We start from the raw sequence: 26,933 nt of genomic DNA on the forward strand, positions 1-26,933 counted from the left end.
TCTTATTGCCTTATTTATTCTCTCAGGGTAGCAAGGGAGAAATGAAACCAAGTTTAATGAGTAGTAACTCACCCTACCCACCCACCCATAACCTTCTTTTAGTATCTCCTCTGGGTACAGAATAAGATGGTTCAGCTGGGTATTTTCTTCAGTTTCTTCCAGGTCTCACATTTGATTATCTGAGAAGTGACAGGAGTGACTTAAGTTATACAGATGCTGAGCTTCACTATAGATTAAGGCCAGAGGTAGGAGAAGACTTCATTTAATTTGATACATAGATGCAGAAAAACCGAGCTCTGATAATCCCTCTCCCTAAAATCATAGCTCTTTTCTCTTTTGGCTCCCCTGCTGTCCTCAGCTGTGGTCCTGAGTGACCTGCTTCTTACCTTAAGTGAGAAGAGGCAGAGAGACATGCCAAATCTTTGAGCCACTGACCCAAGAAGTTATGTTATTGCTTCTGGTTTGAAAGCATTGAAAGGGCATATGGTGACAAAAATGCCCTTTCCTTCCATAGCAAATAGACTTAAAAAACAAACAAAAACCCACTTTGCTGTGGAAATTTTCAAATAGATGAAAGTAAAACAAATAATATCATGAATCCCCATGTACCTAACTCACCTCCAGCTTCAACACTGTTAACATTTCGTCCATCTTGTTTCATCTCTTTCCCTCTTGACATCTTTTGGGGGGTCGGGTAGATACGTTAAAGCACGTTCCAGACATCACACATTCACCCCTAAAGACTCTAATGTGTGTCTCTCCATAATCTTCATTGTTTACAAAACCACAATACCGTTATCATTCCTAAAACATTAACAACTCCTGAATATCATTTAGTACTTGGAGTTCCAGTGTTCCTGGTTGTCTCTTTTTATTGTTAGTTTGTTCAAATCAGGGAAAGAGAAATTGCCCTTCTGAATAAAGAGGAAGCTTCTCTTTGCAGAAGCTCCGGCAAGTCTCCTTGTGCCGCACTAGCCTGCAGGAATACAGGGCTCCTTCCAGAACCCATCTCTGTGGCTAGGGATGAGCTCTCCTAATTGGCTTAAGCTAATCACTCCCCATCCCACCCCACCCCCTCCCCGTGGGGAAGAATAGTTGTTCAGGAAAGCCCTTATATTAATTAGGATCAGCTATCCTCACAAGAACCCTCTGGGGTAGGTACTGTTGTTATCTCCACACTTTACTGATGAGGCACAGAGAAGTTAAGCAGCGTGCCAAAGTTCACACAGCTGAGAAGCAGTAGAGGCGACCCAGGTAGTCAGACGCCAGAACCCGCACTCTTTTAACAAGCGCAGGAAGCAACAAATTCCCTCAAGGAAAAATCCAGGAACACGAATGGGCAAGAGGCAGGGAGGAGAACGCTGGGAAAGCAACCAAGGTGTGTTCACTACTGGGACCTACAATCTGTGCCGCGTAGGCTCTTGGCTCCAGTGGAAAAAGCCTGGTGAAGCATGAAGGGGAAAAAGAGAGACAACACAACAACAGGAAAAGTCCATGCAAGGGTGGGAGACAGGGCTGGTGAAGAGCCCGTAGGGCGCTGATGATCCTGGGTGTCTCCTCTGGGTTGGAGGAACACTCATATATCAGAAACCAGGAGCGTGGAAGGTGAGAGGCAAGCGGGCAGGGCTGCTCTCTGAGCCAGCCACGGGTGGGAGGGTGAGGAGCCACACCTGTGTGCTCCTGTGAGCAATAAGCAGCGTAAACACTGAGGTGGGAGGGGTGGGCTTGGGGTGGGGCCTTTGTGCATGTCAGAGGGGGCTGGTTGTAGGTAGAAGAAACAAAGCCCTCCATGGGCTCAAGGCTTTGGCTCCAGCTGCTGCACAGGCCACATGCTGGTGTTGATCTTGGTGGCCTAGGGTTCCTTCACTTCCACACATTCAAATATAGTCATTTAAAACAAACCTACATTTGGACCCACCTCCTAGAATCATGGAAATAAAATCAAGAATAAACAAATGGGACCTCATGAAACCTAAAAGCTTTTGCACAGCCAAAGAAACCATAAACAAGACAAGAAGGCAACCCTCAGAATGGGAAAAAATAGTTGCCTATGAAACAACGGACAAAGGATTAACCTTCAAAATATACAAGCAGCTCATGCAGCTTCATACCAAAAAAGCAAATAACCCAATCCACAAATGAGCGGAAGACCTAAATAGACATTTCTCCAAAGAAGACATGCAGATGGCCAACAAACACATGAAAAGATGCTCGACATCACTAATCATCAGAGAAATGCAAGTCAAAGCCACAATGAGGTATCACCTCACACCAATCAGAATGGCCATCATCACAAAATCTGGAAACAACAAATGTTGGAGAGGGTGTGGAGAAAAGGGAACTCTCCTGCACTGTTGGTGGGAATGTAAGTTGGTACAGCCACTATGGAAAACAGTTTGGAGGTTCCTTAAAAAACTACAAATAGAACTACCATATGATCCAGTAATCCCACTCCTGGGCATATACCCAAAGAAAACCATAATCCCAAAAGAAACACGTACCATAATGTTTATTGCAGCACTATTTACAATAGCCAGGACATGGAAGCAACCTAAATGCCCATCAACAAATGAATGGATAAAGAAGATGTGGCATATATACACAATGGAATATTACTCAGCTATAAAAAGGGATGAGATGGAGCTATATGTCATGAGGTGGATAGACCTAGAGTCTGTCATGCAGAGTGAAGTAAGTCAGAAAGAGAAAGACAAATATTGTATGCTAACTCACATATATGGAATCTAAAAATGGTACTGATGAACTCAGTGACAAGACAAGAACAAGGACGCAGATGCAGAGAATGGACTGGAGAACTCGAGGTTTGGGGGGGCGGGGGGTGAAGGGGAAGCTGAGACGAAGTGAGAGAGTATCACAGACATATAGATACTACCAAATGTAAAATAGCCAGTGGGAAGTTGTTGTATAACAAAGGGAGACCAACTCGAGGATGGAAGATGCCTTAGAGGAGTGCGACGGGGAGGGTGGGGGGGACTCGAGGGAGGGAGGGAATACGGGGATATGTGTATGAAAACAGATGATTGAACCTGGTGTACCCCCCCAAAAATAAATAAATTAATTAATTAATTAAAAAAATAAATAAATAAAAATAAAACAAACCTACGGTTGCCAAAGGGGAAAGGGGAGGGGGAGGGACAAATTAGGAGTATAGAATTAACATATACAGACCACTATATACAAAATAGATAAACAATAAGAATTTACTGTATAGCACAGGGAACTATATTCAATATTTTATAATAACTATACTGCAAAAGAATCTGAAGCTGTAGTCCTGAACCTAACACAACATTTTAAATCAACTTTAGTTTAATAAATAACATTAAAACATAAAACCAAATACAGTCCTTTTTATCAAATTGGAATCTTCTCTCTATAGAACACCTTTTTCAGAGCACAGAATGTTAACACATTCAAAAGATTGTTCTTTAAAATATATGCAATCCTTACAGTGTGTGTGTTTGGAATCCTTTGGGCTATTACATTTTATACTTTTTGCATGTTTGCCAGACTAATTGCTGGTATGATTGGCTTAATGAAGGTCATCTGATTCTTGACTTGTGTCAAACACCTGAAATCTGAAATTTGAAAAACCTCTTCGTATGTTCTCTAAGAGACTCGGAGAGCTTGGGGCCAGTTGCTGGGGGCAGGGTGCTAATCGCCTCAGTCTGGAGTACAGGGGCTGGGGAATAGCAAGGGAGCAGGGCCTAGGAGACAGAAGCTTGCATATAGAATCCTCAGGGTCTGTAAATGCTAGAAGCGGCCCATCTGACTTGGGGAGGCAGATGAAAGCCATCTGAGTGGGAATCTGACACCCAAGAGGGAAGGACTTTACTCCCCCACAGCCTAATGGCCTTAGGAACTTTGTGAGCTGATGGCTGACCTTAAAGTCTTGGTGTTTGGTGGAGAAATCCTACCCCTTGAGTTTTAGGGCGGGGGTTGGGGGGAGAGGGCATTCCCCGCATTACCACCTAACCCGGATCGAAAAACACAGAAATTGCCCCAATTCTACTTTCCTAGTCATAACTTCCATACTGTAGATTCCCTTACTTCCTGAAGAATGATTCTACTTGAAGCATGCTTCCTTTCCTGCCATCCTCGGCAAGTGACACAGCTCAGCCCCCTCAAGGTGGTACCGGCTGGGGGTGGTTACTCCTGACCACGTTACACTGCTTCTCATTGAAAGAAGTCTGGGGGCTCCCCTGGTGGTGCAGTGGTTGGGAGTCTGCCTGCCAATGCGGGGGACATAGCTTCGAGCCCTGATCTGAGAAGATCCCACATGCCGTGGAGCAACTAAGTCCATGCACCACAACTACTGAGGCTGCGCTGTAGAGCCCTAGAGCCACAACTACTGAGCCCACGCATCGCAACTACTGAGCCCACGCATCGCAACTACTGAGCCCACGCATCGCAACTACTGAACCCATGCATCGCAACTACTGAAGCTTGCACACCTAGAGCCCATGCTCCACAACAAAAGAAGTCACCGCAATGAGAAGCCTGCGCACCGCAAGGAAGAGTAGCCCCCATTCTCCGAAACTAGAGAAAGCCTGCACATACCAATGAAGACCCAACGCAACCAATAAATAAATAAATTAACTAAAAAAAAGGTCTGTGAAATATTATTTGGCCAGGGAAAATAATTTAAATTGGAAGTTTTCTGTCCTATCAAATTGTCAGATGTGTTAATACCTAACAGTGGTCATGCCAACTATGGGAGAGCTGAGAAGCAAAGAATGCAAAAAAAAAAAAAAAAAAGAGAGAGAGAGAGAGATGTGGGTATTGATTTCATATGTTGTTGGTATTTTCAGACTATCAAGCAATAGTTGTTTCCCTTATTCAGACTCCAGACTCCATCACTGCTCATGGCCTTCAGGTTCTTCCTTGAGACTCAGTCTCCCTCAGCACTAACTCCTCCTTTGGAATCCTCTCGTGCTCAGGCTTCATCTTGCCTCTGTGTAGCTCCCTGCCCAGCACCAAAAATGTTGTCTCATCTGCTCAGCTTGGGCAAGGAACCAGTACCAGACTTGGCCTCTTGTTATGTTTCCAGAAGAGACTTGCCCCCCAAGTTCACCACCATACAAGGGAAAGACCTTGGCTCAGCACAAACAGGGCTGGAAATCTGGTGGCTGAGTCACCCTTCTACCTTTCCATCCCTGCTGCTCAGATCTCCCCATGACCACAGAAGCATTTTCCTTCCAGGCTGCCTGTGCTGTGGGTATGACTTCATGCCTGGTAGAGGTCTCCTTAGGATACAGGAGATAAAATCGTGGATGAGGGCTCAGGAATGACAGTCACCACGGATTTCTCTTCTCCTAGGTGCTTCCCTAGCTGTCCCAGGTCACCGCCTGCACTTTTCCTGGTTTCTGTTATGCCCTGAGACTCTCAGCTAGCCTAGCCCAGGTGAAGAAAATCCTTCCCTTTGGCTCGACTGAGACTGGCTTAAACTTCTTAAAAATAAAACTTGTGTGGGAAATTAAAGGGAAAGGAAATCAAAGAGACATATGAAGGTCGAGAAGCAAACAGTTCCAGAGCACAGATTACCTAAGGGACAGCTAGCTGCCACAGATTACCTTGGCTGGCACTTGGCCCTTGTGCAACTCAAATTTGTGCTATGTGTCACCCTGCCTCTAAGCCCTGGAGGACCTACCTTGTGTTTTTGGCCTCTTTTACAAGATAGACACCTACTTTGAGCAATCTTAGCCGCCCCCCCCAAAAAAAACATGGACTATTTTGCTCATAAATTCAAGGAAGCATTGAAACTGAAAAGTGAAAAAGGGCAGGGATAGATCTCAGAAATAACTAGAACTCTGGGAGACTGGAATTGACATATATATATATATATATATATACATATATATATATATATATATATATACTATTGATACTATGTATAAATAGGTAACTAATGAGAACCTACGTATAGCTCAGGGACCTCTACTCAATGCTCTGTGGTGACCTAAATGGGAAGCAAATCCAAAAAAACAGGGGATATATGTAAACATATAGCTGATTCACTTTGCTTTACAGTAGAAACTAACCCAACACTGTAAAGAAACTATACTCCAATAAAATTTAATTAAAAATTAAAAAAAAAGAAATAACTAGAACTCAAGCATCAAGAATCACCGCACTCCTACATGTGTGCCTTTCTCTGGATGTGCACTTCATTTCAGAGTAAGTGGCAAGACACTTGCTATTGAAAACTCTCGAGCTTTACACCTTGTGGTTTTTACCATTGAAGAGGCACTACAGTTATTTTCTATTTTTAGTATTTAAAGAATCTCAGGTTTGGCTTGGGTCCGACGCTCACTAGGAAGCATTTGGCTGTGGTAAAGCAGGGAAGAGTCACGTGAGAACGTGACAGCTGTAGGTGTTGTGTTTCAAATCAGTGAGAAAAACGTGGACTGTTCAATAAATGATGTTGAACAAACAGCTATCCAAGTGAAAACATAGGGTTAGAGTTCCTATCTCACACCATTCTAAAAACAGGTACTGGGACTTCCCTGGTGGTCCAGTGGTTAAGAATCTGTCTTCCAATGCAGAGGACGTGGGTTTGATCCTTGGTCGGGGAACTGAGATCCCACGTGCCGTGGGGCAACTAAGCCTGCGTGCCACAACTAGAGAAGCTGTGTGCCACAACTATTGAGCCTGCACCCTCTGGAGCCCATGCACTGCAACTAGAGAAGCCCACATGCTGCAATGAAGACCCAGTGCAGCCAACATTAAAAAAATAAATAAATAAAAATAAATAAAAACAGGTACTAGATGGATTAAAAAGCAAAAAAAGGGGACTTCCTTGGTGGCACAGTGGTTGGGAATCACCTGCCAATGCAGGGGACACAGGTTCAATCCCTGGTCCGGGAAGATCCCACATGCTGTGGAGCAACTAAGCCCATGCATCACAACTACTGAACCTATGTGCCACAACTACTGAAGCCCGTACACTCTAGGGCCTTAGTGGCACAACTATTGAGCCTGCATGCTGCAACTACTGAAGTCCATGCGCCTAGAGACTATGCTCTGCAACAAGAGAAGCCCCCGCTTGCCACAACTAGAGAAAGCCCACACAGCAACGAAGACCCAAAGCAGCTCCCCCCCAAAAAAACAGAGGAAAGGAGGCTGACCCTTAATCCCCACACTGACGAGTCACTGGATGGGACCTGGGTGAGATGGCTCTTTTCAGTGAAGGCCAGGCCTAGAGAGAGACTCAGCTGTGAGCTGTCAGCTACCTATGCTCCCAGCATCTGGGGGAATAGGTGCTTCGTTCCTGAAATGAAGAATCTGGCTGGCACCCCACAGCATCTGCTGCACTGGTATACAGACCAGAGAAAAGAGTAGTACTCATATTATAAAGAACTTTTACTTTTCAATAAGACATAGAACCCAACAGATTGCTTTGCAAAAGACATAAACAGGAAATTTGCAGAAGAAATAAAAATGGTCCATACATCTTAGTGATGATCAGGGAACTACAAATCAAAACAAGATGCCATGATGTAATTTTTTAATGATCAGATTTGTCAAAAATGAGAGAGCTGCTGGTATGAGTGGAAGAAATGACAAAGCCAATTCTACCCAGAGATCTACTTCTTGATATCTGCAATAACATTACTACATGTGTGTTAGGAGGCATTGTTTGTACTAGAAAAAAATTGGAAACAAACTAAAAGTCCATCAGTTGGGGAAAACTAAATAATCTTTGGTATAATCATACAATGAAGTAGTACACTTGCATTTGAGGTAATTACTCCAAAAAAATAATTATACACACACTCATATATTTATATTTATATAAATTGATGAGATGCAGAATGATGAATATGTGCAGGTGATAAGAATTATATTTAAAAATTACACACATAACATGATACCACATATTTTCTATGGGCACATATGTAAGTATGTAAAAGCACAGAATAAGGTCTCAAACCATACACAAGAGAGGTTGCCCTTGAGAAGAATTCATGGGAAATAACATATTTTTTAATAAATTTATTTATTTTATTGGCTGTGTTGGGTCTTCATTGCTGCACACGGGCTTTCTCTAGTTGCAGCGAGCAGGGGCTACTCTTCATGGTGGCGCGCAGGCTCCTCATTGTGGTGGCCTCTCTTGTTGTGGACCATGGGCTCTAGAGAGCAGGCTCAATAGTTGTGGCGGACAGGCTTAGTTGCTCTGTGGTATGCGGTGTCTTCCTGGGGCAGGGATCAAACCCGTGTCCCCTGCATTGGCAGGCAGAGTCTTAACTACTGTGCCACCCAGGAAGCCCCAGAAATAATATTTGAATTTAAAAAAAGAACATTTTCATATTTTACTTGGAAATTAAAAATCAGTAGTTTCAGCAGATGCTGTTGGCTATCACTGTGACCTGATTAATCTATTGCAGGGTTCTCAACCCTAGCTGTATTTTAAAATATATGAAATGCCAGTGCCTAGGTCTTACCTCAGAGATTCATGATTAATTATTCTATTCTTGGGCAAAGTTTTGGAAAGTCCTGGGTGATTCTGGTGTGCAGCTGGGGCTGTGAACTGCTGATCCAAGGCAACCACGGGAGGCTATTTCCCTTGCCGGTGATTGGTTATGGAAACAGCACGTGCCTCAATCATGGGATGTGGAAGCTTCTGGGAGAGGGCTTCCTTACTGTTGAAGAAGTGAGACACAGGAAGCAACTTTCTGTCGTCTTCTGTTGGACGTTGTCAAGGCTGAATGTGACATCTGAATCTACCATAACTATCTTGAGTCATGAGTGGAGCTGAGCTGGCCCACAGACCAAGCTCACCTGCTGAAGATGGTAGAGGGAAAGACAGAAAGACCCTGGGCTGCTGACGATAATGAGTCACTGAATTAGCCAAGGCTGGAGGGCCTTCCCTTAATCCTTGTTACATAACACAATAAATTGTCCTTATTTTTGAAGTCTATGTCCTAACTGACACAATAGTATTATGTTGAGGCATATAAAATCGCTGATATTCCACCATTTTTTAACCTACTTTTTTCCATCATCACTGCTGATCTAAGGCAGATGTCTTCCTGACTTACTTTCATCACCTTCGATTTCCTTCTCTGTTTCACTATATTTTTCTCCACCTCAAAGATCTGTCATCTTTCATTAATTTCAGTATCCACAGTGATAACTGATCTAACATCCTGGTACACAGTCTTCATAGCTCTGCTATACTTTCACAGGTATTCATCCAAGTTTTAATCTATACGTACAATCTATTTCTTCTATACGGGCATATGGTATCTCTTAGCCAAAACAATCAGCTGAGAACATCACAAAACATGATGTAAGAAACAATGTAAGAAACATTGCTAAATTTCAGTGGCTTAATGCAAAAAAGTTTATTTTTTGTTCACCTCATAGTCCAATGCAGGGATGGGAGTGGGAAGGTGGCTCTGCTCCACATGGCTTTCAGCTCAATCAAATCATTAATGATGGTGTTATAATCATCCAATACTTTGTGTTCCAATGGCAAGTAGTTATTTAACTAAAGGATTAAAAAAATACAAAATGTACTTGTATTCAAAGTATATGCAATTTAAATATATTTTCACAAAAATGTAAATTAAAGAAATAAAAAATTATTTTAAAATGTCAGTTTATTTTTCTTCTAAAATATTTAAACTATCAAAATTAAAAGGCAAAATACATTATAGCTATGAATATCAACATCTTAAATCAAAATTATTTAAATAAAGCTAATTTTCTGGGTTTTAAAATTTTAATTATTTCTATGAATTTTTATAAAAATAAAACTATTCACGATTCTACTGTTCAATGTCCATTTAGCTGCCAGTGTAAACAATGGATGTCATACTTCATGCATGTTTCCTCTACATCTACCTGCCTATCAATTTAAAACTATTGTAAATTGAGGACTCCCCTGGTGGCTCAGTGGTTAAGAATTCTCCTGCCAATGCAGGGGACACGGGTTTAATCCCTGGGCCAGGAAGATACCACATGCCGTGGAGCAATTAAGCCTGTGTGCCACAACTACTGAGCCTGCGCTTTGGAGCCCAAGAGGCACAACTACTGAGCCCATGCACTGCAGCTACTGAAGCCCGAGCGCCTAGAGCCCGTGCTCCACAACAAGAGAAGCCACTGCAATGAGAAGCCCGCACATTGCAACGAAGCGTAGTCCCTGCTCACCACAACTAGAGAAAGCCCGAGCTCAGCAACCAAGAGCCAATGCAGCCTAATAAATAAATACATACATTAAAAAAATAAAAGTAATGTAAACTGATTATTATTTAGCCTCCATTATACGAGTGCTGCAGATGCACACATGTCTGAATGTGAAAAGACAAGAAAATAGACACGCAGCACTACTGAAAATGATACCCATTTTAGTGCAAATATCCATCACGATCATGCTGAGAAAGAATTGGACAAGTTAATTTGTCTTTTCCCCAGTGGCTTCCTCTCTTGAAATTCTCCCTGCACTCAGAAGCAGCAGCACAACCGACACACCTTCAGAGCATCGGGATCAAGATGTGTCGCCCTGGGGCTTAAACACTGTTAGTCATGGGAGCCAACGTCTAGGGTATCAGGGTGTATCATGTCAGAACTGAGCACCAGAGCCTAAGTAAAAGAGATGTCCACATATTCCTAAATAAATTTACTATTTTCTTGTGCATGCTTGTGAAATGTAGGGCTTTTAAAAGTGCATGAATGAAAAAAGGAGCCCTTCTATAGTATAGTCCTGACATGGGTATTGGACCTCCAGCCCTGGGAATTCCCAGAAAAGACATGAAGTGCCAGAGCCCATGTCTACCATGGAGGTTTACTGTCACTCTGGCATGAAATAAAGATTGAGTGTTTACTGAATACAATAGAATTTTGCCTCATAAAGTATCTGAGAGAGTATGATTAGACAGCAAATATCTCAATGCAAGTAACAACATGGTACTGGAGGAAGACCAAGCGAAGAGTGTGATGACTGTGGGTATATATGGGTTGCTGAAAGCACCAGTATTTGAAAGTGTCCTGCATGTCTACTCAGACTCAGCTCCCTGATATCCTCAGCACTGACATTTCCTTCCACCCCTCTTCATCTCCTATTCCCACGACAAGGCCACACCTGGGCACTTTGTCATCACATGAACTTGCTGCTTCTCAGGTATCTTAACTTCCAATGACCTACTCCAACCACAACCTTCTATTCCTCCAGCTTTCTCTCTTGCCAATTACCTCTCCCATTACCACCCCATCTAGCAAAGGCTAGACGCATCCAACTCTCTGATTTCCACACAGCAAGAGTGCCGCTGGAGAAAGTCACTCAACCTGGCAGACTGGAGCCACTAACAGTCACTGGTCCTCAATGTCAGCTGGGCTTTCAGTGCTTCCTGATCACCTGTTCTTCTACAGTCAAGCATGGATCCAGGGAAGATTATACAATTCATGGGATCATCTTTAATAGAAGAATACAAAATTAGGTACAAAAGTGGACACTGATTTAGAAAGAGGAGAACTCCCTACCCCCAAAATGTAAGTAACTAAAGCTGTGGAAATTTAAGATCTTCTGAGATTTCTTTAGGCAATTTGACAGTAGTGCTTGCATAAAAATCCCTTCTGAAAGCAACCTGGCTTCCCCTCCCCACCTAGAATACAACTCCCAACAACTCCCTTAACTCACAGGGGCCCAAGTAAACTTCAAAAGCTTCACAATAAAAATGCCTCTTAGGTTACAGTATGGAGAAGTTCACGTCCTCTCCATATTCTCAAACCACTCCACCTAGCCGCTCCCTTGAACTATTAACAGGTGATTTCTCCTTTGATTTCATGGAGAACATGGAAGCCATCCATCTTAATTCCCTCAACTTTCTGCTACCAAACCAGCAAACTTACCTATAATCCACTCATGTTTTCTTCCTTTCCACTTTCCACAGTAGAAGGGGTGTCACTCTATCCATTGTTTAATCTTCATATTGTGAGTTTCTCTTAACATTTGTCTCCTTCTTTCATCAAAGCTGAAGTTTATGTTTCTGGTGGTTGCCCTCCTTGGCTCTTTGGGGGTGGCTTACAAGAGGAAGTAGAGCCATATGAAAACTAGAGATCAACACTTGCTCCCTTGGCTTCTGTGACCTGCATTCTTCTGGTTCTCCTCCTCCCTCTGGGACTTCTTTCCAGGTTCTTCTTCATTTACCTGCCCCTTAAATTGTAGATATCCTCACACCACCATTAGATCATTTATTTATTTTAAAAAAATGCACTATGTTCAGGATTGTTGCAAGTGTGGGCGACAGGAAGTGAGCAAGAGAGATCTTGTTTCTTTTCTCACTACAAGGACACACGGCAGAAGTGCCCATGCTAGTCTGGGGTTGGGGGAAGAGATTTGAGAAGATGTCCTAAACCAAGTGGCATGCGCTTAGCAAGACTTGTTCACTAGGTGAAGGGAAGGTAAAAAGTGGTCCAGGCAGCAGGCTCAGAGGGGGCAAAGAACATGTCACATCTGAGAAGCTGAAAGAAGGGTGTGGGGATGGAAGGTGAGGTAGGAATGGAAGAGGTAGGTAGGGATTCAATAGGAGGGGACTTGTGAGCCCTGGTGAGAATTTGGACTTATTCTGAGGGCTACAGGAAGCCTCAGCTACTACCCAAATTTGGTAACATCTCTGCTTCCACTTTTCCCTGACTAACCTGTGCTCCATTCTGCAGTCAAAGTGACCTTAAAGTTTAAGTCACATCATGTCACTCTCTTGCTTAGAACATTCTGGTGTCTTTCTGTTATCCAGTGGGTTAAATCCCAAACTCCTTAACAAGTTTACAAGACCCCACCTAACCTGGTCATGGCACGCTGACCAGGCTCCAGCCTGATGTGATTTCCTTGATTTCTCTCAGATGCTCTGTTGTCTCTGGACCCCCAAATTGTTCCTTCTGCCAGGAAGCTCCTTCTCGCATTACTTGTATCCTGAGCATCATGTCTGCTGGGAAGCCTTCACGGACTTCCCTCCAGTCTGTATTCAGTGCTCCTCCCGTGAGCTCTCATTTACGCCTGGACATCCACTCAATATTTACTATATAAGATGATAACAAGTGACTGGGCATCTGCTTATGACTCTGTAAACTCCAGAATACAGCTCACAATACAACCTTAATATTTGCTGAATAAATAAGTGAACAAAAAATAAAATAGGGGAGGTAGTCAATGTCTCCTATAATCACTTCTAGCTCTAAAAAATACATGGTTCTTTGTAGGTGCTGTCTGATGCAGGTGACTTAGGAACAGTTCAACAATTTACTTTAAAAAGATAGTGGGAGTCAAATGTCTATTCTTTGAGTTCCTATTTCCATTAAATTGAAGTAACTACTATATCAGACTTTTTTTCCCTCAGCTCAAAGTTTCTTAAAATAGGGACTTCCATGGTGGCACAGCGGTTAAGAATCCGCCTGCCAATGCAGGGGACACGGGTTCAAGCCCTGGTCCGGGAAGATCCCATATGCCGCGGAGCAACTAAGCCCTTGTGCCACAACTACTAAGCTTGCACTCTGGAGCCCTCGAGCCACAACAATTGAGCCCACGTGCCACAATTACTGAAGCCCGCACGCTTAAAGCCCGTGCTCCGCAACAAGAGAAGCCACTGCAATGAGAAGCCCACACACCACAATGAAGAGTAGCCCCCACTCGCTGCAACTGGAGAAAGCCCACACGCAGCAACAAGACCCAAAGCAGCCAATAAATAAAAATAAATAAAAGTAAATTTATAAAAAAAAAGGTTTCTTAAAATATCAGCACAGGGGACTTCCTAGGTGGCGCAGTGGTTAGGAATCTGCCTGCCAATGCAGGGAACACGGGTTTGATCCATGCTTCAGGAAGATCCCATATGCCATGGAGCAACTAAGCCTGTGAGCCACAACTATTGAACCACTGTGCTGCAACTACTGAAGCCTACGTGCCTAAAGCCTGTGCTCCACACCTGCTTCCACAACTAGAGAAACCCTGTGTGCAGCAATGAAGATCCAATGCAGCCAATAAATAAATAAATAAGTAAATTTATTTAAAAAATATATCAAGACAGCAATGAAAAGTATCTTCTCAGTTTTTCCTTAAATATGTTCAATCTTGCCCATTTTCCCTAGAAGCAAAGAATTTTTTTTCTCTCTAAGGAAATGACTTCTATACTGGTAGTTTCCTCAAGTAAACTATCCCCATTGGTTCAATCCAATTAAAAAATTTAGCTAAAGTTTATTGACAGCCCATCATGTGCCAGGCTCAGTCCTGGGGATATAAATTGGTCATTTGACCTTATAGTCATTTGACTAGCCTACAGTCTGGAAGAAGACTCTTGAACAGATAACTTTAAAATGTTTCACTTTCTCAACTATTTCTGGTTCAGGGCATGCTATGTTCTATATAGTTTCATTAAAAAATCTTTATTTACTGGTAAATAATGCACAAGTAATTTGTAGGTGAACTAAAAGCTGAGCAAGAGATGATGCTTGCCTACGAGGAGCTTATGGTCTATGAGGTAACAAAATGACAAGTAAAAAATGACTGTCAGGAACTCAGAATAGGGGAACTTTAAGAGACACAGAAGGGTTAAAGGAGTAAGAGCCCACATCCACCGGGGAGGGCCAGAGAAGGAAGTGGGGAACCAGGAAACAAAAAGGTTCTCAGCACAAGTGCCACTCGAAAAGGGCCCTAAGCACTGATAGAATTATGTAGGTATCTCATGTAAGTGGAATCATATATTATTTATTATTTGTCCTTTTGTATCTGGCTTATATCACTTAGCATAATGAAAAGACAATTTTTATGTAGGCAAATGTATTGCTTATGGGTCTTTAAAATACACTGAAACTAAAATAAAAGGATCATCAAAAACCTAGAAAAACATGTTTGCAACATAGATGACAAACAAAGGTCAAATTCATTGAGATGGAAAGTAGAATGGTGGTTACCATGGGATGGGGGCAGTGGAGGGAGGGATAGAAAGTTAGTGCTCAATGGGTACAGAGTTTCAGTTTGGGAAGAGGAAAAAGTTCTGGAGAGGGATAATGGTGATGGTTGCACAACAGTGTGAATGTATTTAATGCCACTGAACTGTACACTTAATGGTTAAAATGATAAAGTTTTTGTTATGGACATTTTAACCACAATAACGATAATTAAACATTTCAAGGATTCTGGGGGTTGTATCTGCTTAGAAAGACTTCCCTTGCTTGAAGATTATAGAGAAGTTGTTTTTTCTTCTAGAAGTATTGTTGGTTAATAAGGAGTTGGTAGGAGGACCAACTTTTGAATAGGTGTTTGAGGTGAAGAAAAGAGGCTTCTGCAATAGTCAGGGGAGGAAGTGACAAGGACCTGAAGTAAGGCGATGCAGCAGAAGGCCAGGTACTTCCAACTGGGAAAGTAGGGTGAGAGGACTGGGCTTTCAACTGGCTACATGCTTGATGCATTGTAGGTACTTGAATGTTTGTTGATGGAGAAGGGAAAAGAAAGTCAATACAGGGACTTCCCTGGTGGCACAGTGGTTAAGAATTCACCTGCCAATGAAGGGGACATGGGTTCGAGCCCTGGTCTGGGAAGATCCCACATGCTGTAGAGCAACTAAGCCCGTGTGCCGTAACTACTGAGCCTGTGCTCTAGAGCCCACAACTATGAGCCCATGTGCCACAACTACTGAAGCTCAAGCGCCTAGAGCCCATGCTCTGCAACAAGAGATGCCACCACACTGAGAAGCCCATGCATCACAATGAAGAGTAGAGTAGCCCCAGCTTGCCACAACTAGAGAAAGCCTGTGCAGCAGCGAAGACCCAACGCAGCCAAAAACAAGTAAATAAATAAATAAATAATAAATCTTAAAAAAAAAAGTCAATACAGAGAACCCCCGAGGTTTCTAACCCACGCAGCACGCACAACAGCAATAATAACATTAACTCATTGATACTAATATTCATTGATGCAGGAAGGTTAGGCGTGTGGGTGGAATAGGATGTGTCCCATTTTGGACATGCTAATATTTTCAGGGGCAGGCAGGTCAGCCATCTGGGTGAGTTCCAGAAAGCAATTAAAAGGTGGATCCGATGTGAAAAAAAGTTAAGGGGGAGAAATTTGATTTAGAACTCAGCCAATCAAGGTGATTGCTGAAGCTGTGGGATTATACGGGAGAGCATAAGTGTCATGAGAGAACGGATAAGACCTTGAAGAATTTTAGCCCTTCAATGGGATGAAGAGGAAGTATAGCCAGAGCAGGAAATAATTTGTAGAAAAGGAACCTGAAAGGGGCTTGAAGCAAGGGTTTTGACAACAGCAGACTGGAGGGTGGGGGTGGCAGAGGTGGTGCAAGAAGGGCTCCAAGCAGAAATAAGAGCATGAAGAAGTGAGGAGCAGGAACACACGCCACCAAAGAAGCCATTCCGCAACCGGATGCTGAATAAGTTTGTTGTAGGATCAGGGGTTTCAAGCATGGGTCAGTCCACATCAGTACTGCGGAGGAGAGGACGATGACCAAGAGCAAGCCATTTCCCTCAGAGTTACAGTGACTACTGATATTTGGTTGCGTGAGTTTGAAAAGTCTGATAGCATTTGATCTACTTTGCTTAAGCTCCAGCCAAAGATATCCGGTAAATTTGGAGTGTCTCAGGTTTCTAAGCATAGTCAGTGTCCTCCATCCTAGACTTCGGTTGGGTGGTCCCATTTCCTTTGTTGTGATGCATCTTTGTGCCAGTTTCCTAACAAGTGGCTTTCAGGTCTACTTCCATCATTACTTTTTGTTTGTTGTGTTTGTTTTTGAAGTTTTGTTTATTGTTTTCAGTGAAACGCTGGATAAGATCATGTTTCTGGGGAAAGGCGATAACGGGAGCAATGCTACTGTCCATGGCTCAGGTATCATACCACACACACACGCTCTAAGAGGGTGGCGAGAAACAATCTAAGCCCAATTTGAATTCTACTTTCCCCAAAGACCCTACACCTGGTTTCAAAGAGTCACAGTTTGGTTGATATTAAAAAGATATGTAGAACTTAAAAAAAAAAAAAAAACCAGCTTGAAAAATAACTTCCGAGTTCCATTTTTTAATTTTATTTTAATTTTTAATTTTTGGCTGCATTGGGTTTTCATTGCTGTACGTGGGCTTCAGTAGTTGTGGTGCATGGGCTTCAGTAGTTGTGGCTCTCGGGCTCAGTTGGTGTGGCTTGAGGGCTCTAAAGCACAGGCTCAGTAGTAGCTGTGCACGAGCTTAGCTGCTCCACGGCATGTGGGATCTTCCTGGACCAGGGCTCGAACCTGTGACCCCCGCACTGGCAGGCAGATTCTCAACCAGTGCGCCACCAGGAAAGTCCCCAGAGTTCCATTTTTCATTCTCAGACTGGCAAAGATCTACAAAGCTTGATAACTGTTGAGGCAAGAGTGTGGGAAAGCAGGCACTGTCTGTTCTAAACAGCTGATGGGAGAGCTAATGGCTGTGACCTCTTTGGAAGGCAACTGACACTACGGAATGTACATATCCTCTGACCCAGGGTGTTCTAGACAAGATCATTCACTGCAGCATAATCTGTTGTGGCAAAGATGGCAACAACGTAAAATGTCTGTCAGCAGAGACTGGTTAAATAACTACGGCATACTTCACCACGGAATACTTTAGTCATTACTGCTTGCCTTTGCATAAAATAGCTCTAGAACTATACACTAGAAACTGGTCACAGTGGTGGCCTCTGGGAGGGGACCAGGCTGAGGGGACAGGGATGGGAAGGACTTTTCCTTTGCCTTCTAGACCTGATAAATGTATAACCTATTTCCATCCACCTCTCCAAAGGAAGCAAAGACAGTTCCCTGGTGGTAGAGAGTATACGAATAGTTTTTAACCTATTAGGAATTTTTTTTTTTTTTTAAGGAAACGAGATAAATCCTCACCAAAGAGTCCTGATGGGAGTTACAACAAGAATCATTTAGAGAAGTTCGAGAGCTGAAGGCCATCTCTTTTCCACCCACCTTTTCTCTCCACACTGAACACAAGGCATGAGGGAAGCGAAGGATAAGAGCAAGGCAGCACAAAGGAGCCAAGAGGCCAAGAACTTGTAGGACAGACACTTTATTGTGACTCACTTGTAGTAAAACATTCAACCCTTCGACGTGTCCATTAGTTTGTTTTTTTGTTGTCTGCTGGAGACCACAGCCTGATGCCCAAAGGACTTTAGCCTCATCGTACGTCAGTCTAGTCAATGGTTGCCTTTTTATAGTTCAACTAGCTAGAGGAAAAAGTTAGGAAAATCTAGTCTTAACATCCCCAATCAAGGGCTGTAAGATTTGCAACCCATTTATATAAAGTGCTTATGTTCAGTGCAAAAAGGGCAGACTCAGAAGGGCAAGCAGATGCCAGGGAATAACGTTTCCTGGGAGATGGATGCATTCTATGACTCAAAGAAGGAAAAGCCACTTGTTTCACTCTCCAAGAGGACCAAAACTTTGAATCTGACAGATAGTTGTTTATTTACTATTAAAAAACCTGGTTTGGAGAGAAATCCACAGGGTTTCTAAGCACCAGAGATACTGACTTGGGTCTAGTTCTGTTTCTCTCAGCAGCAAACGTGAGAGCAACAGGCTGAGCTCCGGCTGGTGGGAGGCTCGCAGCTGCAGAGCTTTCCTCACACCCCTCATCTGCAAATCCAAGTCACAGACTATGGCAAACCTTTTCCAAAACCTTGTCACATCTCCGGTGGGAAGACAGGCCAATGTTTATTAAATAAAGGAGCACTTCACCTAGCTGTGCACCAACGGATGTTGTTTAACTCCAGTTTAACTCTTGTTTAACTCTTGTCTGCATCACCCCCCTTGTTTAACTCTTGTCTGCAGGTCCAACTTCAAAACAAACCCCTGACTCCCTCTGTTAAGACAAAGAAGTGCACTGCCTTCTCAACGACCCTGGGCCTCTGCATGTCCATCATTCTGTCCTGAAGAGACTGAAGAGAAGCAGGAGGGAAGAGGAAGTGATTTCCTCTTCCTAATCACTTTAAGGGGCACAAACAGGACTGTAACTCAAACAGGCAAAGCCGAGCTGTTCAGTCCCAGGATCTTGGCTACTGTTTCTCTCCCCAGACTCTCAAAGAGGAAGCCACTTTTTCAGACAGGCAGAAGTCTAAAGTGCCTCTTTGCAGCAGGGATCTTGACAACAGCCAGTTCTGCGCTTGTAAGCAACCATCCTGCAATCCTGTTTGAAGAGGTTCCCCTTTCTCTCCCAGTGGATAAACACGATGGCGCCCCTCCTGCCCGTGTGAAGGCCTCCAGACCCCATCACATGTACAGGCAGCCACAGCTTTCAGATGCCAGCACCTGAGGACCCTTCTGCTCAGACCACCTTCCAAAGACTCATGCTAAGTCTTGTGCTTGTGAGAGGAGAGACGCTTTGAACGGTTTTATACCACAGGAAGCACCTGCCCCAAAGCCATCTCTGAATTTGGGGAAGGGAAGGAGGAAAAACAGGTGATGCTTTTGAGCTGCTCTATAATTCTCAGTAAAACCCTTGTAGTCACGAGGAGCTACTGGAACATCTCCACACAGAGGGCACTGCGTACAAACAGGATGAACCCGGGTTAAGAACCAAACACGCAGGGAAGGTTTTCAGACAGGCGGGAGTCTAAAGTAAAGTGCCTCTCTGCAGTGGGGGAAGAGTTTCGTTTGTTCAGAAATGCTTGGGCGTAAACATAAGCGCAAGAAGCGTGCGCACACACACACACACTCACACTCACTCTGAGGTAGAAAGGACTGGCCATCTCCAGACAAACGCACACAGACTCCACAGTCTTACAGAAACATGGCACTTGTGTGAAAGGTCCTGTCTTTGCCCAAGATGGCAAGTCGGGTCCAATTCCAGCTCTTTCCGCCCTGGGGTATAGCCAGGGAAGGCCTGTCCCACAGGAAGAAAGAGCTGGAAGCATGCCCATCGCTCCCGCCCCACAGCTGTCAGCTCCCGCAGCCCAGGGTCACTTCCTGGAGCCCGAGCCATGGGCACCCCGGCTGCGGCTTGTCAGAAGCCATTGGGAGCAGATGTCTTGCACTACTGCATCCCCGCTGCTCTTGGCGGCCTGCTGCACCTGCTGGACGAGGGCCGCAGCCCGTGAGTGTTCTTGCTTCACGGCGATCAAGTAGGCAGAACGCAGCTTGCAACACGTCAGGTAGGCCTGAACCTGGCAGTTGGGTGTAAGAGACAGTGGGAAGGAAACCATCACTGACAAGTCACCAATAGGCACACAGAGAGCTCAAGCAGAGGAGATACTGCTTCTCACCTGCCAATCAATAATTGGGTTCTTGCCTTTTATTACATTACAGTTACTCTTTCAATATTCTGGACACTAAGCTATTACACTGTATTATTTTACAGTGTAAAGAGTTACCACAAATAAGCTAAGAATTTCAAAAAGAAGGCAGGCAGGCAGGCAGAGTCTGGCCTCTGTCCACTCCCTCCAAGGTCCTCCTCACTCTCCCGAGCTCTCCAGCTTCCTCCTGGCTTCACTGCCAATAAACTGTGGTTTTGTAGTTATTTGGGTGGTTATTTGATGGATGTTTGCCTCCTTGACCAGGAGGGCAGGAAGAGTACCTGCCTTTTCTGACCATCCCTGGTGCCTAGCACGGGGCCTGGCGTGTGGGTGTTCAGTGAATACGCATGAAGTGAGTGCATGAGCCATCACGCCTGCCCCGACAACGGGCACACAGAGCCCCTTTCTCTATTTTTCTGTTTTTGACCTGCTGAATTAAAAATCTTTTAACAGGAAATTTGGGGAAGAAGATGCAGACACACCATTAGGAAAAGTCTAACTAAGGTGTGATCCCAGGTTGACTTGGCTTGCTGTTTGGATCAGAGGCAGCTCAGTTTCCTGCATTCTGGACACCCTCCATCTCACGAATGCCCAGCTGGGGGAGACGAGAGCCCCTTCCTTCCCTGGCCCCGACCTCACCCGCACCCTCCTGGTGAGCCAGGGTTCCTGGCCGGCGAACAGCAAGGCCCTGGCGAGTTGTCTCTTAGCCCCCGCTAGCAGCTGCCTTTCTGCCGTGACAGTCCTACTGGTGGTTGGAGGGGACTCTGCTCTCATGTTTCAATGCTCCATCTTTTTTTAAAACCTTGGTCACTAAAGTCTTCCTTTCCTAAGCTCAATTATAGATAATCGCCTACAGCTAGAAGATGTCTAGCGTGTTCTGAGCTCACTGAAGAGACCAAGTCCTGCGGTTTGGTTCTCTACCTGCTGCCCTAGGACATTCGTCCTCACCCAGGCCTTCAGCTCCACTTGGCACCAGTGTACATTAAACAAGATATCACGAGTTGGCAGGCAAAATGCCTACCTAGAGGAGGAGGGCATTTTTCCAGAAAGTCTGGAATAGAAACTGAACGAAGCTGTTTTTTGGCAAGATCTTGTGGCCTGAGATCACTTAAGTGTGTGAGAACAGCTGCTGACAGAAAAAGCCTGAAAAAGTGATAGCGATGGTGTAGATTTCAGTACTTGTCTTTCCCAGGGACCAAGCCTCTGTCCCACTGAGCGGGAAGCTCACTGAAGGCTTGGAAAAGAACCGGTCTAAGAATCAAGAAAGCCGGGTGTCTGACCTGGCTGCCGGGTTCCCATTTTGATTCTAGGAAAGTAATTTTCCACATTTCAGGATGTCAGAATTCCATCCTTTTCACAGGATCTCATCAGGAGGTTGCAGAATTAAATGAAGAAATGTTAAGAACAGGTTCTCCCTAAACCGTCAAATGAAGGATGCCCTGTGAAGTCAGTCCAGGGATTAGCAATGCTGCCCTGGGAGCAGCAATGTGGTTGTGTAAGAAGCTGTTTGCCTAACACTGGTTTTCTTCGCAAGGGACTGAGCTGCCAGATCACTCCGCCGCTAGTGGCCAGGGTGGGCTGGTGTGGTTTTCTCATGCCTCACCTGGCCCGGGGGCCTTCCTCCAGATGGCAGGTGGGTCGAGCCTGCGGTGAGCCACAAACAGGAGCAGCGGGGAGTACTTTTATCCCGGCTGGCACCCCTCACAAAGGTTCCCCGATTTCCTGCTCAACAGGAAGAGCTCGCGGGCCTCAGGGGAAAGACCTGTTCTGGAGACTGAGGCACCCACAGATGTTGTCGGTTAGAGGCTTGGGCGGGTTTCTCCTTGCTGTAGAGGGTACCCTTGTTCCTCCAGGATAAAGAGACGCCTCAGCACTCCGAGACTCATTCGGTAAGTCAATCTGAAGATGCAAGTGTGGATTTCCTAGGGTTCTGAGAGAAAGCCCCCAGAGAAAATGGAGTCGAGAGCAGCCCAGGACACGTGTGTCTTGGGGATAAAGATATGGAAGGGCAAAGGCTCATGAGGTCAGGGTTCTCGTGTTCTTCACCTACTCCCTCCCTTCTACACCCCTATCTGGGCTTCAGCTCCACCTCTGATAACAAAGAGGCAGAGACACAGGTTGAATGGAAGTGTTGCAGCAAGCAAAGGATGAAGGTGAAAAGGCAAGTCCAAGGTGCTGTTCTGAGCATGACTGGGTATGGAGACAATTCTGCTCACCTTGTTGTCATCCTTGTGTATTGCCTGGATCAGGCCTTCCAGCTCCTGTGCAGAACACAGACACAGCAGTCGTCAGAGGGTGCAGTCCCCAGCACGGCAGCGGGGCCCAACCCACCCTCAGCCCAGCTGCTCTCACTCTGGGTGGGGTTGCCTGCCTGACCCTTCTTTACAAACTCAACTCTTGGGAATTCCCTGGTGGTCCAGGGGTTAGGACTCTGTGCTTCCACTACCGAGGGCCTGCGGTCAACCTCTGGTCGGGGAACTAAGATCCCGAAAGCCTCACGGTGCGGCCGTGAAGTGAAGTAAAATAAAATAAAACAAACTCAACTCCTGCTATCAGAGCAACACAGGAAATCTAATGATAACACTTAGCTTGGGAATCTGAGAAGCAACAGCAAACAAGAGGCCTGTCCTTGGCTTTGACGAATGGATATGGCTTTGTTCACCCCACAAAAAAGCCACTGGGGGACAGTTTTGCAGGCGACATGCGACCTGCAGGCCCATGCGGACCTCCTCTACAATCACAGGGAGAAATTCAACTCCATCAGTCTGCAGACACTTCCAGGTGCCAACATCATCAGACAACCAGATGCTGAGGGACAGCTTCTGGATACAGTGGTTATCACCTTGAATTTCCTTTCCAGGGAAGGGTTGATTAGAGCGAGGCCATCATTATAGAAGGGTCAGAAAGACAGAGGGATCTTGCAGAGTTCCAAGTACATTATGGGGAAGAGAAAAATAAAGAGGGGGAGGTGAAGGCACTGAAACAGACGGAGGGGCGAGCGCACCTGGGGTGGAATTCTCTTGAACGCTTCCAAGCAGTTGAGGAGGATGGTGTCCCCATCACTTTTGGCCGCCATGCCTGACTCACTGACACATTTGAGCAGCTGTCGGATCTCACTGTACTTCTCCCTCTCCACCAGCTGCCGGGCAGCTTTGCAGTAGGTTGTGGCAGCGTCCAGCTGGAAGTCCTAGAACAGAACATGGGGTGACGGGCACAGGGAGACAGGGACACCAACAGCGGGAAGGAAGGCGACATTTACAGAGCTCCCACCGGGCTTGGGGTGGACAAGCCCTAGTGACTGTGGTCCCAATAGAGAACATACACAAACAAGCAAACAATCAGCAAAAAGTTCCTGCTGGGAGTTCGGCAGACATTTAGGAAGCAACCACAAACACTGTAACTTTGAGATCTAAACTAGTACATCTCACTGCTGTCGTGTCACTTTCTGAAAATACTCTAATCGAATGCCCAAGACCAGTTCATTCTCTCCCTAATGAGTCACCTTTCTCTTGGAAAATGGATGTCGGGGGCTGATACTGGCTGCCCTGGACACTTGGTGCTCTGTTAAGAGATGTGTTGGTATTAGGAAACAGACCAATTCACCAAAAGACTGATTTGCTAGAAACTACTGGGTAAATACTTTGTTACCTTGGGGTCTGAGAAGAGCTGCTGCTCTGCCTGCCCATGGGGGTATTTGTGTATGGAGAGCTTTGTCCAACACAGAAAACGAGTGGGAAGAAAGAAATCTGTCACATTGGATCGTTTGTTGTCTTTGATTCTTGAGCTGCACAATGCATTAAGACCCTCCCTGCCTGGACAGTGACAGGCCTCAGGGTGCCTGTGATCACTGTGGTGGGGGCTGGTCTGGCTTCTCATGGTTTTGGCGCCCTGCTCCATCCATTGCTCCAGTGCCACCGCTGTACCTGTGTCCTCTTATCACAAGCAACAGGAAATGTATGCCTTGAGCCAGCTTGTGGGCAGATGAAGGATGGAGAGGCAGCTCTTGCTGCCAGTGGCCTCTCCCACTGAACAGGCACCCCCCTGCCCCAGTCCTGTCACCCCCTCCAGCCATGCTCCCCTGCAAGGAGGACAGCTGTGTGGGACTGTCCTAGACCTGGTTTCAGGTATTTATCTGGTGGCTTTTGATGAACTCATCATTGGTTGCTTGGCTTTTGTCAAAGTGGCTACAGTCTTGAATTTGACCCAGTCCTGTAACAGTCACCTCGTTGATTTCAATCTTGACGTATGTGTAAATCTGCTTTGCTTGGGATAAAAATTTTCTGAAGAATAAACTCTAACAGAACTGTGGTCATGTGCTGACTGCCCTTGGTATAATCCTGAGTAATCCAAGTCATACCTGCAGAACACGGAATGCAATTCCAAAACCATCTTCTACATTTTTCCCTCCTAGCATGACCTGAAACGGAGATGGAAACGTGCTTCAAGGAGCAATAATTACTGGAGCAGCTTCTCAATCAAGAACGAGGCCCTCATCCACTCATTTATTCAACACATATTTGTGGAGACGCTACTAAGTGCAGGCACTAGGGATACAAGAGCAACCAAAGCAGACTTGATCTCCAGCCTTCTGGGGCTCACATTCCATCGGGGAGGCAGCCATAGAAAAAACTACGGGATAACTAGACGCCTGCGAGTGTGATCAGCATTCTGAAAGACAAGAGCCTGCCGGGGGTCTGAAACATCGTGCATACCTTGCAGGCAACGTCCATTTTCATGTGGTTGTTTCCAAACAGGGTTGGCAGAGGCAGGGGAGTGATTTGAGAGGTCCCAGCACTTTCACAGCGATGTAAGAACCTGGTCACTTCCATCTGCAGCTGAAGCGTGTTCATGTGCCTGGTGACAGGAGATGCACAGTCTAGCCTCTGGAGGGGCTCGGGAGTAACCAGGGCCAAGAGACTGAGAAGTCATAATGGGATGGCAACAGAAAAGGCAAAAGAAAGGATGTGGAGGGAGAAGAGATCCAAAACACCCTCTGAGCAGTTACAAGACAAAAAGGGTGATGAGTATTTACGGAGCACGGTGTGCTGCTCACAACAGAGGTCGAGAGAGACATGAACCCTGATCTCCAGAGTTCAGAGGCTACAGGAGAGACGGATAATGAACAAACACATCAGCTATCTAGCGATCGGGACTGTGAAGGAAAACGGTAGTAGTGGAGCATTTACTTCAGATGTTGTGTTCTCAGCAAAAAGGCTGAGAGGAGGGAAGGGCTTGGAGAGCTGAGGAACCCCCAGGAGGCCAGTGTGCCTGACACGCCATAAGGAAGGAGAGGGTAGCGTGAGGTGGATGGACCTAGAGTCTGTCAGACAGAGTGAAGTAAGTCAGAAAGAGAAAAACAAATACCGTATGCTAACACATACACAGGGAATCTAGAAGAATGGTCTGATGAACCCAGTGGCAGGGCAGGAATAAAGACACAGATGTAGAGAATGGACTTGAGGACACTGGGGGGCAGGGGAGGCTGGAATGTAGTTAGAGAGTAGCACTGACAGGTACACACTACCAAAGGTAAAAGAGATAGCTAGTGGGAAACAGCCGCATAACACACGGAGATCAACTCAATGCTTGGTGATGACCTGGAGGGTGGAAGGAAGGCTCAAGAGGGAGGGGATATGGGAATATATGTATACATATAGTTGATTCCCTTTGTTGTACTGCAGAAACTAACACAACATTGTAAAGAAATTATATTCCAATGAAGATGTTAAAAAAAAAAAAAGGTCGAGACGCAGGCAGGGGCCACATCACCCAGGACCACCTCTTTTTGCCTCTTGTAAGGGGTGATCCTAATCCCTGCCCCTCCCCCACTCTCCTCTTCTCCTACAAGTTCCTCTGGAGGCTTTCCAGCCTCGTACCAGACACTGTCATCCAGGAATGATCCCTGTTAGGTGTGTGTGTGTGTGTGCGCACGTGCGTGTATATGTTTGTTTCCTAAGAGTTCAGAAATGCGCAAGGGCGGCTTCATCACCAACAGACCCTCGGTTCCAGCCTTTCTGCCCTGTCCCAACTGTGCCCTAAACCCTGAGCTACCTTGACACATCAGCTGCCGTCATCTTCTTTCGGAAGAAGGTGGTTTTCTTCCTTCCAGAACGGCGGGAGGTTTCTTGGAGGTAGATCTTCAGGTGGTCCTTGGCCTTAAGCAGCCAAGAGAGCTTCTCTCCCAGCTCCGTATACGTCTTTGCTTTGTGACTGAAGAACCGAATACAGGTCATGGCGGCCCGGATGTGGTCCTGGAAGAGGGAAATGAATGCTCAGGTCAAAGGAGATTTGGAGGGTGGGGGTGTGAGGAGAATTCTGATCTCATTTCCACCCATGAAGCCTGGCTGCCAGCACCCTTTCCCTCAGAGATCTGAAAGTGAACTGACTGGCTGGGCTCTTGGTAGGACATTATTCCACCACAAAATACATCTTTCAAAAGGAGACTTCTGATTCTGCATTGCACTTGCCTTCACTCTTACTCTGAACTGAATCATTCAGTCTCTCTGAGGTTTAGCGTTGGCCACCCTCAGACAGACTGGAAGAGACATGATCCCTCTCCTTTCACTCATCTTCTCTAAAAGCACCTACTTCTTTAGCATTCCTTATGAATTCTGCGTTCATGCCCCATGTTTATCTTGAAATACCATATTCCTCT

At 45.3% G+C, this 26,933-nt stretch overlaps 1 protein-coding gene across 1 annotated transcript in view; it reads right to left on the minus strand.

Annotated features, from left to right (window-relative positions):
- Positions 1 to 17,901: 17,901 nt before the first annotated feature.
- The window catches only part of ZFYVE26 (zinc finger FYVE-type containing 26), a 65,324-nt gene continuing 56,292 nt past the window's right edge, over positions 17,902 to 26,933 (minus strand). The window contains exons 37-42 of the mRNA XM_057731192.1: positions 26,330 to 26,529; positions 24,991 to 25,132; positions 24,636 to 24,695; positions 23,283 to 23,465; positions 22,495 to 22,539; positions 17,902 to 20,149 (exon numbers count right to left, since the gene is read on the minus strand). Of these exons, the coding sequence (XP_057587175.1) occupies positions 19,946 to 20,149; positions 22,495 to 22,539; positions 23,283 to 23,465; positions 24,636 to 24,695; positions 24,991 to 25,132; positions 26,330 to 26,529 (834 nt within the window). The 3' untranslated portion in view covers positions 17,902 to 19,945. The remainder of the gene's footprint in view (positions 20,150 to 22,494; positions 22,540 to 23,282; positions 23,466 to 24,635; positions 24,696 to 24,990; positions 25,133 to 26,329; positions 26,530 to 26,933) is intronic.

The sequence above is a fragment of the Hippopotamus amphibius genome, chromosome 4 (assembly GCF_030028045.1).
Source record: "Hippopotamus amphibius kiboko isolate mHipAmp2 chromosome 4, mHipAmp2.hap2, whole genome shotgun sequence".
NCBI classification, from domain to species: Eukaryota; Metazoa; Chordata; class Mammalia; order Artiodactyla; family Hippopotamidae; genus Hippopotamus; species Hippopotamus amphibius.